The 12,488-nt window shown below is 44.2% G+C and overlaps 1 protein-coding gene across 1 annotated transcript in view; it reads right to left on the reverse strand.

Annotated features, from left to right (window-relative positions):
* Window positions 1-3,855: 3,855 nt before the first annotated feature.
* SMIM22 (small integral membrane protein 22) overlaps window positions 3,856-12,488 on the reverse strand; it is a 28,177-nt gene continuing 19,544 nt past the window's right edge. The window contains exon 4 of the mRNA XM_089656742.1: window positions 3,856-10,271. Coding sequence (XP_089512868.1) covers window positions 10,221-10,271 — 51 coding nt within the window. The 3' untranslated portion in view covers window positions 3,856-10,220. The remainder of the gene's footprint in view (window positions 10,272-12,488) is intronic.

Genomic DNA, 12,488 nt, shown 5'->3' on the forward strand with positions numbered 1-12,488 from the left:
CTCACCAGCTGTCTGGTATATACACTATGCTGGCATTATATACTCACTACCTGTCTGTTAAGTACACTGTGCTGGCATTATATACTCACCAGCTGTCTGGTATATACACTGTGCTGGCATTATATACTCACCAGCTGTCTGGTATATACACTGTGCTGGCATTATATACTCACCAGCTGTCTGGTATATACACTGTGCTGGCATATACTCACCAGCTGTCTGGTATATAAACTGTGCTGGCATTATATACTCACCAGCTGTCTGGTATATGCACTGTGCTGTGCATTATATACTCACTACCTGTCTGTTAAATACACTGTGTTGGCATTATATACTCACCAGCTCTCTGGAATATACACTGTGCTGGCATTATATACTCACCAGCTGTCTGGAATATACACTGTGCTGGCATTATATACTCACTACCTGTCTGTTTAATACATTGTGCTGGCATTTTATACTCACCAGATGTCTGGTATATACACTGTGCTGGCATTATATACTCACCAGATGTCTGGTATATACACTGTGCTGGCATTATATACTCACCAGATGTCTGGTATATACACTGTGCTGGCATTATATACTCACCAGATGTCTGGTATATACACTGTGCTGGCATTATATACTCACCAGATGTCTGGTATATACACTGTGCTGGCATTATATACTCACCAGATGTCTGGTATATACACTGTGCTGGCATTATATAGAGGTGAAACTCGAAAAATTAGAATATGGTGCAGAAGTTCATTTATTTCAGTGCAGCAACTTAAAAGGTGAAACTAATATATGAGATAGACTCATTACATGCAAAGCAAGATAGTTCAAGCCGTGATTTGTCATCATTGTGATGATTATGGCTTACAGCTCATGAAAACCCCACACCGTGTTTTATCAAGTCTGTGATGGGAGTGACTTTGGGTGGGGGGCCCATGGAGCACAGCCCCCTTTGGAGAGGTGGGGAGACCCCTCTCTCAGCTCCCCATATCCCTATTATGTGTAAGTCACCCTGTGCCTGTTAAGGGTACAGAGTGAAATGTCCTGCTATTGTGTAGACATGTATAGGTGGGGGGGTTGTTCATTGTTTACTGTCACGTGGTCCCATTGTTCTATTGTGTGTCTTGCTTGGGAGCAAACTATTATGGGATATATGTGTTTGTACTGGCTTGATGGGGGGGTGTTTCCGGCAGCCCTTCCCCCTAATGGGACAGCCTGCTGATGTGTTTCCTGTTACTGGGTGTATTTCCCCGCCTTGTGTATATATCTTGTATCTATGTTAAAATAAAGCACTCCACTTCCTGTTTTAAGACAAGTCTGGTGCTGTCTCGTCCTGTATGGTCAGCGGTGGTGTCCGTGGATCTGTGTTCAGTCAGGGAAGCGGGAGTCTAACGGACATACCCTAGTGGGTCCGGTTCTGTTACAAAGTCCAAAGGCATTCTAGAGCACTTCATGCTTCCCTCTGCTGACCAGCTTTATGGAGCAGGTCAGCAGAGGGACTTGGCACCTGCCCACACGGCCAATAGTACCAATATCTGGTTTAATGATCATGGGATCACTGTGCTTGATTGGCCAGCAAACTCGCCTGACCTGAACCCCATAGAGAATCTATGGGATATTGTCAAGAGGAATATGAAACACCAGACCCAACAATGCAGACGAGGTGAAGGCCACTATCAAAGCAACCTGGGCTTCCGCAGTGCTACAGGCTGATCGCCTCCAAGCCACGTCGCATTGATGCAGTAATTCCTGCAAAATGAGCTCCAACCAAGTATTGAGTGCATACTATACTGTACATGGGCATACATTTCAGTAAAAGTTACAGAATTTTGGGTTTTCAGTAGCTGTAAGTCATAATCATCAAAATTAAAAGAAAGAGAAATTCTTGAAATATATCACTTTTCTGTGTAATGAATCTATATAATGTATGAATTGCACTTTTTGAATTTAAAACTGAAATACATTAAGTGTTGATATTCTAATAATAAGACGTTCTCATTTCTTGAGATGCACCTGTATACTCCCCGATCACTCGCATACGACTTTCATTTCCCAAACACCAACCATTTGCCATCAGGAAATAAGTATTTCTTTTTTTTAACTGAACAAGCAAAATACTCTACTGATCTTTTCTTTCCTCCTTCCAGAACAGAATGTGTTAACTGAAAGTTAAAGTTTGTTCAGATGAAATCTAATTTGTGACAGCAAGGGATTCTGGGAGATGGATCCCTGATGAGCTCCACATGATGCTTAATGAAGTTATTGAATTATGGATTGATTTTAAATGATGTTTTCGGGCCCTTTGCAGTGTAGATCTGCTCCATTCACACATTAACGTCTCCATCTGTAGTGGGTGCACGGTCCATCCAGGGAGACGCCATTACCCCATAGTATTGCTACGTTGGCTGTACAAAAGCTCCTCAACTGATGTAGGCCTTCATATTATTCTTTAAGTGCAATTCCCTCCAGACCAATATTTCTCAACCTTATTACACCAAAGGAACTCCTAAAATAATCTTCAGGTTTCTTAAATCAAATGCCTTTTAGATTGGTGGTCAGAAGAATGAATGCAATTCTTGAAATGGTGGTAAGGGAGAAAAATGCTCCTTATATTGCTGGTCAGTGAGAAGAATGCTCCTTCCATTGGTGATCAGTGAGAAGAATGCTCCTTCCATTGGTGGTCAGTGGGAAGAGTTACCTTTACATTGGTGGTTAGTGGGAAGAATACTCCTTACATTGGTGATCAGTGGGAAGAATGCTCCTTACATTGGTGGTCAGTGGGAAGATTGGTCCTTACCTTGGTGTCCACTGGGATGATTGCTCCCTACATTGGTGGTCAGTGAGAAGAATTCCCCTTACATTGGTGGTCATTGAGAAGAATTCCCCTTACAATGATGGTCTGTGGGAAGAATGTTCCTTACATTGGTGGCCAGTGGGAAAAATACCCTTTATGTAGGTGGTCGGTGGAGAGAATGCTCCTTACATTGGTGGCCACTAGGGAGAAAGCTCCTTACATTGGTGGCCACTAGGGAGAAAGCTCCTTACATTGGTGGCCACTAGGGAGAAAGCTCCTTACATTGGTGGTCAGTGGGAAGATTGGTCCTTACCTTGGTGGCCACTGGGAGGATTGCGCCCTACATTGGTGGTCAGTGAGAAGAATGCTCCTTACATTGGTGGTCATTGAGAAGAATTCCCCTTACATTGATGGTCTGTGGGAAGAATGCTCCTTACATTGGTGGCCACTGGGGAGAATGCTCCATACATTGTTACATTGTTGGTCAGTGAGAAGAATGCCCCTTACATTGATGGTCAGTGGGAAGAATGCCCTTTATATAGGTGGTCAGTGGGGAAAATGCTCCTTCCATTGGTGGCCACTAGGGAGAATGCTCCTTACATTGGTGGTCAGTGAGAAGCATGAACAGACCGTGAAAAGGATAATTGGTGTCATGGTGCTGGTGTTGCCATGGGAGTGGACTCAAAACGTTGCATCCTCTGGAAGCATCCTGCTGAGAATGGCTAGTCTAGAAAGAGAACAGTTTCTAAATAGGGACTGGTTTACCTGCCATTGAATTGTAAGTGAATACTCCCAGTGAACCTTTTGCCATCCACCATTATGTTGTGATACTCAAGCTTTCTCCTTGAGATCCCATTATGAACCTCCACCCTACCCATCAGCTTACACAGCAGCTCCACCCACTGCAAGCCTGATTTCAACTGTCACATTACGTGTTACAAATCATATCTACAAAAGCTGACCTGAAAACAGGATCTTAGGCAGTAGGGTGGTCAGCAGAGAGGTCTGTGACACTTGTAGGTCTCCTTTGAAATGATAGAAGAACAAACTGAGACCAATAGTTTTTCTGATTATTCTGCATTTATTTGAATAAAAAGCCCAAAGTTGGATTTTTTCTTTAAAAGCTACTTAAAAGTGGAATACATTCATTTTCATTCATTCCCAATCTGTAATATATTCTTTGTAAATATTCCTGTCCATAAAAAATAGTCTTTTACTGCAGAAAAACTCGATCTTGCAGTGATATTCACATATAAAGATGATATTAAATGTTCATGAAATGTATAAATGATCTTTACATCCCAACTGATTCATTGCTTTTCTATAGAAGTGATTTCAGCTGTTGCTCCGCCCTCTACAGACAATTTGAACACTTTTTAATTCAATTGAATGTATTTTTTTCCTTGGAAACCTCCCAGATCATTATATGGATTCGTTAAATGTGGTTAGTTATGACGAAACGGGGAATTGGCGGAAAAATCAATTGGCGTGACCTATTCAGGAATGATTATGCAAGGTAGATGGGATCAGAGGAAGCCCCCCCACCCCCTACAGCAGTGTTTCTCAACTCCAGTCCTCATGGACCCCCAACAGGTCATGTTTTCAGGATTTCCCTCAGATGAAACAGCTGTGGTAATTACTAAGGCAGTGAAACTGATCAAATCACCTGTGCAAAATAATGGAAATCCTGAAAACATGACCTGTTGGGTGTCCATGAGGACTGGAGTTGAGAAACACTGCCCTACAGCAATGAGCGTCTGCTGTGATCGGACCAAGTTTTGCCCAGCCACATCCGGCCTTGTTTACATGGGTGTACTATAGCGCACACCCATACTAGGGCGGTGTATAACCACATGGGGATGCACAGGAGTTTCGTCTATGCAATTACATTAATGTCAATTGGAACGCAAGGTGGAAACAGCCACTGCTGACAATTTGACATACATTTGGACCAGGGACGGACTGACCATTTGGAAACTCGGGCACTGCCCGAGGGCCCGGGGTCAGTAGGGGGCCCCATGAGATGCCCCTGGTACCTCTTTCATAGGCTTTTTTGAGTTTGGGCAAGGACACAGGGGCCCCATGATCCCCTATTGCCCGGGGGCCCCATGAGTTGTCAGTCCGCCCCTGATTTGGACACACTGTCTGTGTTTGGGGCCGTGCACCTGCATGGCTGTCAGATCGGAAGCAATGGCTGTGTCCGTGCAGCCGCTGCGTCCTCTGCGTCCCTGCAGGACTGCCTGTATGAGGATGCACGGAGCACCTGTACATCCCAATGCGGGTAAACACGACCAACGCACGGGTGTATACTATAGTGCGAGGACAAACTGTACTTGGGTGTCAGATCCTTTGGAGGCTAATAAGAGAGAGACTCCAAGATGGTTTTTTTTTTTATCTAGGTGGCAACGGGGAGATAAAATGCTGGTCAGCTGATTGCCTACCTACAAACAAAATGAAGACCGTTAAGGTCTATGGACACCCTCAAGGTTTTTGAATAATAGCATTTATTGCCAATCTAGTCAAGTATTTAAACTGATGTTCTACCTTGCAGATAGTTATATGTTGTATGTACATCCATTCCTGAGGAAGTGAACAGAGATTCACGAAACGCGTCGAGTTCTAGAATGCTTTTTTAAATTTAATCATGTATTGATACTTAGGATTTGATATGAAATGGAATAATTGCAAACCAATTTGACAGTATTGTATGTTTTCTGTGCGAATTGTCTTTATTTACCAATAAATTTGTACCCATTAGCTGTGTGTGTTGCCCCTCATTTAAAGTCGCAGGGCAAACTAATGTACTTGTGTCCAAAGACATCACTGCGGCTGTGGAGTGGCAACTTAAAGTGTTACTAAACCCCGGACCCTGCATTCACTATATCCGCTCTCCCCGGACCCTGCATTCACTATATCCGCTCTCCCCGGACCCTGCATTCACTATATCCGATTTCCCCGGACCCTGCATTCACTATATCCGGTCTCCCCGGACCTCGCATTCACTATATCCGGTCTCCCCGGACCCCGCATTCACTATATCCGCTCTCCCCGGACCCTGCATTCACTATATCTGGTCTCCCCTGGACCCTGCATTCACTATATCCGCTTTCCCCGGATCCTGCATTCACTATATCTGGGCTCCCCGGACCCTGCATTCACTATATCCGGTCTCCCCGGACCCTGCATTCACTATATCCGGTCTCTCCAGACCCCGCATTCACTATATCCGCTCTCCCCAGACCCCGCATTCACTATATCCGGTCTCCCAGGACCCTTCATTCACTATATCTGGTCTCCAACAGTACACAGAACATGAAAATGCAATTATTTTAGTAAATATAAATTGCTAAATACCTTTTCTCATCAACAGTATTATAGCTGTCTTGTGACTTCAGCAGAGCACTGGTTAAAGCTTGTAGGAGGAGTTTCCTTTCTGCTGTAGGAGGATGCAGAACCCCTGACCTCTGTCTGGACAGTGCTGATTGGCCCTGTGCTGATCACATGCACTCTCTAAATACAAAAAAAAACTCTCTAGCAATACACATTAAACTGAGCACGTGACCACGGATTCAGTCTGTATCAGGTGGTCATTTCAACAAGAGGAGGGGCAGAGAAGACAGGATCAAACAGCCTTTTTATACAATGCAGAGGATTAACCCCTTAGGTTCCACAGTGAGTATAACAAGCATGCTTTACTGCATCTACAGACTGATTGTACTGTTGTGGGTTTAGTACAACTTTAAACTCAGCATGGCATGTTTAGTCGGCAATAGTAGTTGCCAAACGTGCCCATCATAGCCAACGGGACCTCATTATGTCAATTGCTTGGCATGCAGGTTGCAGTACTGAAATGCGGCAGTATTGCCTCCTGAACGCTTACAATGTCCTCCCTACCTCCCTAAACCCCATCACAACTGTAAATGAGGCCTTAAGGCTCCATTCCTACTCCTGCGTCTCCAAAGTTGCACGATTTCCCGTTCCCTTGGAGTACGACTTTGATCTGCCTTTACCCCCTATGGATTGAAGTTGCATCAAAAGTCGCACCAAAAGTAGGGCAGGTACCTTTACAAAATTGCTGCGACTTTAAATTGCACCGATGTGAACGGGTGCCATTGAAAACAATGGGCCGGGACATGTCAAGTTCAAAGTCACATGGCAAGTCGCACAAGTGTGAATGGAGCCTGAAGTGCATCTTAACCCCCCCCCCTTTATAGATGGAGTGTTTCTGGTATTTTGGAGTTATCACCAAATGCACATTGTAATGCAGATCAGACCGTGCATTCCATGGGCTTTGTGCCTTTTGCTGCCCCAGCTAGGTGTTCCAAGTTGATCTGGAAGAGTTTGGCTGGCCATACATTATACAATTTTCTTGAGATTTTCTCAAGGTATCCAGTTACACAGGCCCTTGAACTACGTAGTCGAAGGTAAATCTAAAGGTAATTGGGCAGAAATTGGACAGAAAATTGTATAGTGTATGGCCAGCCTTATGCAGACCATAGACGGGTTGAAAATCGTCTGGAAAAAAAAAAACTCGGCCGATTTTTGCATTGTTAGTGGGTTAATTGGTTGGCCATTTTTCGGGGTTTTGGCACATTTTTTTGTTATCGGTAAAGTTGGAAAATTCGATTTTGATGATTGCCCGATTTTCCCGGCAATGATGGGCAAATCCGCCAATCGTTTTACTAATAAAAAAATGTGCGCATGAGCTGTGACATGCAAGAAAAAGAAGAAAAAAGAAAAGAAGAAAGAAAAAGAAGAAATCTATTTGTTGCAACAATGTATCTATTTGTATCAAAAAAAAATCTGTATCCAAAATGGATACAAATAGATACAATGTTGCAACCGGAAGACTTTTCATATAAAATATAATAGCGGAGCTCTCTGCAGGGACAGAAGTAATTATGGGGTTAAATGCTGGCCATAGATGGGACGAAAATCGGCCAATTTTTTTACCGTTGGTGGTAACCTCAGCCGATCGAATGACCGATTTTTCCTTTTTTTTATAAAAAAAGGCCGGTTTTCGACCCGTCTATGGCCAGCCTTAGTCCTTCATTTTTAGTAACGAGGTAATTATTTAGTGCATAGTATATTCTTCTTCTGTACAGGCTCTTGAGGTATAAGCTGTGCCTAGCTGAAATGTATATCATGGAAGGAGTTCATGGCACGCCAACGCATCGCACGGTGGAGGGTGTCCCTCCCGCTCCGGACACCCTTTAAAAAGTTCTGAAGGCATGGGGGACGGAGGGACAGGAAGGATCAGAGATCATGTGACCACTGTGATTGGCTGTCACAGTGGTCACATGATCGGGAACTCGATGCATGTGTGTGGTGCGTGGCTGTTAGGGTCCCATGTTTTGCCGCCACACATATGTGTTACATGGGCTGGGACAGGTTAAAAAAAGAAATGCATGTCTTTTCATCCATTGTGGGGTGTTGGGAGACGTTAATGCGTGTGCATCTGTGCGCTGCAATTGAACGGGACTTTGAGTGTAACAAATTCAAATTGGCAGACATGTTATTGCAGAAGAAACACATTTTGGGGGTGTTTTTTTTTTTTTTAAATGTGAAGCGCTGTTTGTGCTGCGAAACTGAAGGTACGTTCATTCTGTGCGAATGTCGGCTAAATCGAATGGTATTAGTCTATTTTCTTTCCAGGTCGGATGTTACTCATTCATAGGATTGGAGTGAAACAGGAAAATACTGCATTATGGCCACTAGATGGACCTGACAATCATAGTAAATCATTAACTCCATCTAGTGGCCATAATGCAGTATTGCCTGGATTCGTGTTATTCTTAGGAATGAAGAACATCTGACCTGGAGAGGAAATAGTCTAGTAACATTCGGTGTTATTGCCATTTGCACAGAATGAATGTGAATGCAGCTTCACGGGACAAATGTCTCTTCTGCAATAAAGAATTCTTAGCTGGCTGTGTACAATGTATATTATTATTATTATACAGGATTTATATCGCACCAACAGTTTGCTCAGCGCTTTACAATATAACGGGAGACAATACAGCAACAATACAGTTCAATACAAGAGGAATTTGAGGGCCCTGATCCTGGGAGCTTACAATCTAGGATATTGAGCTACCCAAGCATGGGAGTTAAGGCCGGCCATACATGGGCCGATTTCTGAACAATTTTCCATTAGAAAATCGGACCTAAGAATAATCGACCGATTTTCGCTCTGTTAGTGGGACAATGGCACCAGCCGATTTTCGTGCTTCCTCTCCCTTTTTTTTATTGGCATGTTGGAAAATTCCTGAAAAATGACCGATTTTCGAAATCATTGGTGGCACCATTGGATTACAGAATGAACAATGTTTTCGATCGAAAAATCGTTTGGAATTCGACCCATGTTTTGCTTGCTTTAGACATGGGCAGCACAGTGGCTAAATGGTTAGCACTTCCGCCTGGCAGTACTCGGGTTGTTGGTTCAAATCCCAACCATGGCACCACCTGCCTGGAGTTTGTATATTCTCCCTGTGCCTGCGTGGGTTTCCTCCGGGTTCCTCCCACACTCCAAAGACATGCTGGTAGGTGAATTGGCTCCTGTCTAAATTGGCCCTTGTATGTGTATGTATGAATGTGAGTTAGGGACCTTAGATTGTATGCCCCTTGAGGGTTAGGGACTGATGTGAATGTACAATATATATGTAAAGTGCTGCGTAAATTGATGGTGCTATATAAGTACCTGAAATAAAAAAAGACATCCCAGCACAGCCAATCAAGATGGCCAAAGATCCAAACTGGGAAAAGACTTTGAAGATGACGGCACCAGCAAGGAGGCTGCATGGCTGGATAGCAGGTGAGTATAGTTCCCGTGTGTTACATTAGGGCAGCCTGTTGATTTGAATGGGCTGCCCACCACAGAAAGAATACATGTACCTTTCTGAAAACACCACAACCAATAAGTTAACATGCGTCGTATTGTGCTACAACGCACGTGTGAGCGAGGTGCAATGGGGGGCAGTTAAGAACGAATAGCACTTCAGAGCACCTACAATAAAAACAGTGATTTTGTGTGTGTTCTCACAGCTGTGAATGGAGCCTACAAAGTCAAGGGTCTATTTTTAAATAAAATTTGTTTGCCAACATTTGCACACACAGGACATGTCCATAATATGTGGAAAATGTATTTCCTGTGTTCGCCAGTACCATCTAGTGGCCAAAATGCAGTATTATCCTGAAATACAGCCATCAGGGAAAAACCAGATTGTGGCCACTAGATGGGGCTGATGGTCATACAAGAAAATGATATTACAAACATTACAAGGATTATTATTTTCGGATACTATTCTATAATGCTCTTCATATACACAGAGGAGACTTCATGAGAACGACTGAGACTCCAGGAGCTCCAAGGATCCTTTCATCGGCTCCAGACGTTGTCGGTCAGAACTGCACGGTGGGGGGGGGGTTATGGCTCCATGGCGAGATTATCCACGCCAACCTTCTGGGTGTATTTTTTCTGCCAAGACAAAAGAAACAATTGTAATGGTTTGCAGCCATCGATAGCGTCACCCCTAAACATAGACCGCGACAATATGGCTTCCTGCTTTCATTGTGTCACATGGTACGGTCAGCCATGGAACCAATGGAACTGGTAGAACGCACTCCTGCATGTGAATTCAAAGTGACTCAGCCAAGTTCACACAGGCTTCGATTTTTTTTTTATTTTAAAGTAGCCTGTAACCACTAGCCTACAGAGCACTTCTACCTCCTTCCTGCACAGGCCAATCTCCAGCTGTCAGCGCTGTCACACTTTAAATGACAATTGCGCGGTCATGCAACACTGTACCCATATGAAATGTTATCATTTTTTTGAGACAGATAGAGCTTTATTTTGGTGGTAGTTAATCACCTCGGGGTTTTTTATTTTTGGCTAAACAAACCAAAAACAACTGAAAATTTTGAAAAAAAAAAAGTTTTTTCTTAGTATTTGTTATAAAATTTTGTAAATAAATGATTTTTCTCCTTCACTGATGTGCGCTAATGAGGCTGCAGTGATGGGCACTGATAGGTGGCACTGATGGGCATTGACAAGCATCACTGAAAGGATGCACTCATATATGGCACTGATAGGTGGCACTGATAGGCGGCACTGACTGGCACTGATAGGCGGCACTGACTGGCAGCACTGATAAGTGGCACTGATAGGTGGCACTGACTGGCACTGATAGGGGACAAAGAAAAGCAGCTCAGATGGGCACTGATTTGTGGCATTGATGTGGCACTGATGGGCACTGACAGGTGGCACTTCTGGGGTTACACTGATCACCAGGGTACACTGATCATCAGTGCCCTGATGATCAGTGTAGATGTCCCCTCTGAGGAATGCCGATTACCGGCTCTCCTCTCCTCTGTCAATGTGACAGCTTGTGAGGGTAGAAATGCCGATAACCGGCATTTCCCTGTTTTCATGCCATCAGCTGTGATTGAACACAGCTGATCACCTGACCGAGCCGACGTCTTCGGCTCTTTCTTTTGATCGGTGATCCTCTGTGTCCGAGGGACACAGCGCACCACCGATCACCGCGCTGCACGCTCCCGCAGCCGCGCACGCGTGGTTAGAGTGGGAGGACGTCATATGACGTTCTCCCAGAACGAGAGAACCGCCTTGCGCCCGTCATTTCCCTATATCACAGACGGGAGGCGGTTAAAGTGTATTGTGTCACATGGTACAGTCAGTCATTCAAAGTGTGAGAGCGCTGAAACCTGAAAATTGGCCTGGGCAGGAAGGGGGTAAAAGTGCCCGGTATTGAAGTGGTTAAAAAAGTCCCTGACCCTTTCCAAAAAACGCACCGGGAGAAAACGCAGAGATGTGAACGTGTCCCATAGGACATCATGTTAAATGGATTGTAGTGCGTTTCTGCAAAACACAAAATGCTGCGGAAACCGCTTAGGTGTGAACCAGGGGTTATACAGCGCCCCCCAGCATGCGCACCTGTAAGTGCAGTAAATAGTTTGGGTCAGCTTGGCCCTAACAAACTATACCAAGTGACATTAAATGTGAAGTTAGGCTTTAGGAACGATCGTTTGATTTTCTAATCGTTAGTGGGGTGAACTGCACATTTGCTTTGACCATAGTGACAAGAAAAGGAGAAAATGTTTCTCAAATAAATGTTTTTCTGACAGTGTATGTGGTTCTAATTCGGGAAGTTACATTCATTCCAAAATCAAATATTAACAGCAAACAAAAGTTTGGAGCAGCATTTATCGAGCTGTATGTATGGAGAATATTCGTACAAATCTTTCAATCGTTCAAAAATCTGTTAGTGTATGCCCAGCTTAATCATCCCTCCCAGTTCTGATCTTGGTGCTGCAGAATAAATGTCTATTCTGAGGAGTTGGGGGAATAGTTGGGTCTGAGTTGTCAGCCTGGGCGGGGCTGACACCGCTTAGTCCCCAACAATGCTGTGTGTTGTCAGCCGACAATAGAGAGTGCATTTCTACCAGTTCAGCAGGTACTTCCTCTATACTTGTAGGGTCTTAGAGGGGATAACACACAGACAAGGGGCATGTATGGCAGAGATGACCTGTATATGCTGACATCTGACATTTGCTGCCCCTACACTCCAGTGCTCTATGCCGACTTACAAAAGAAACTGCTACATTCCTCATCACAGGGGTCCACATGTAGAGAGGGGGCATTTCTGGTGGGGGGGGGGGGGTTGTCTGGCCAAAT

Source organism: Staurois parvus, unplaced genomic scaffold (assembly GCF_062004578.1).
Source record: "Staurois parvus isolate SC_StPar_1 unplaced genomic scaffold, SC_StPar_1.0 ptg000931l, whole genome shotgun sequence".
In the NCBI taxonomy this organism is placed as follows: domain Eukaryota; kingdom Metazoa; phylum Chordata; class Amphibia; order Anura; family Ranidae; genus Staurois; species Staurois parvus.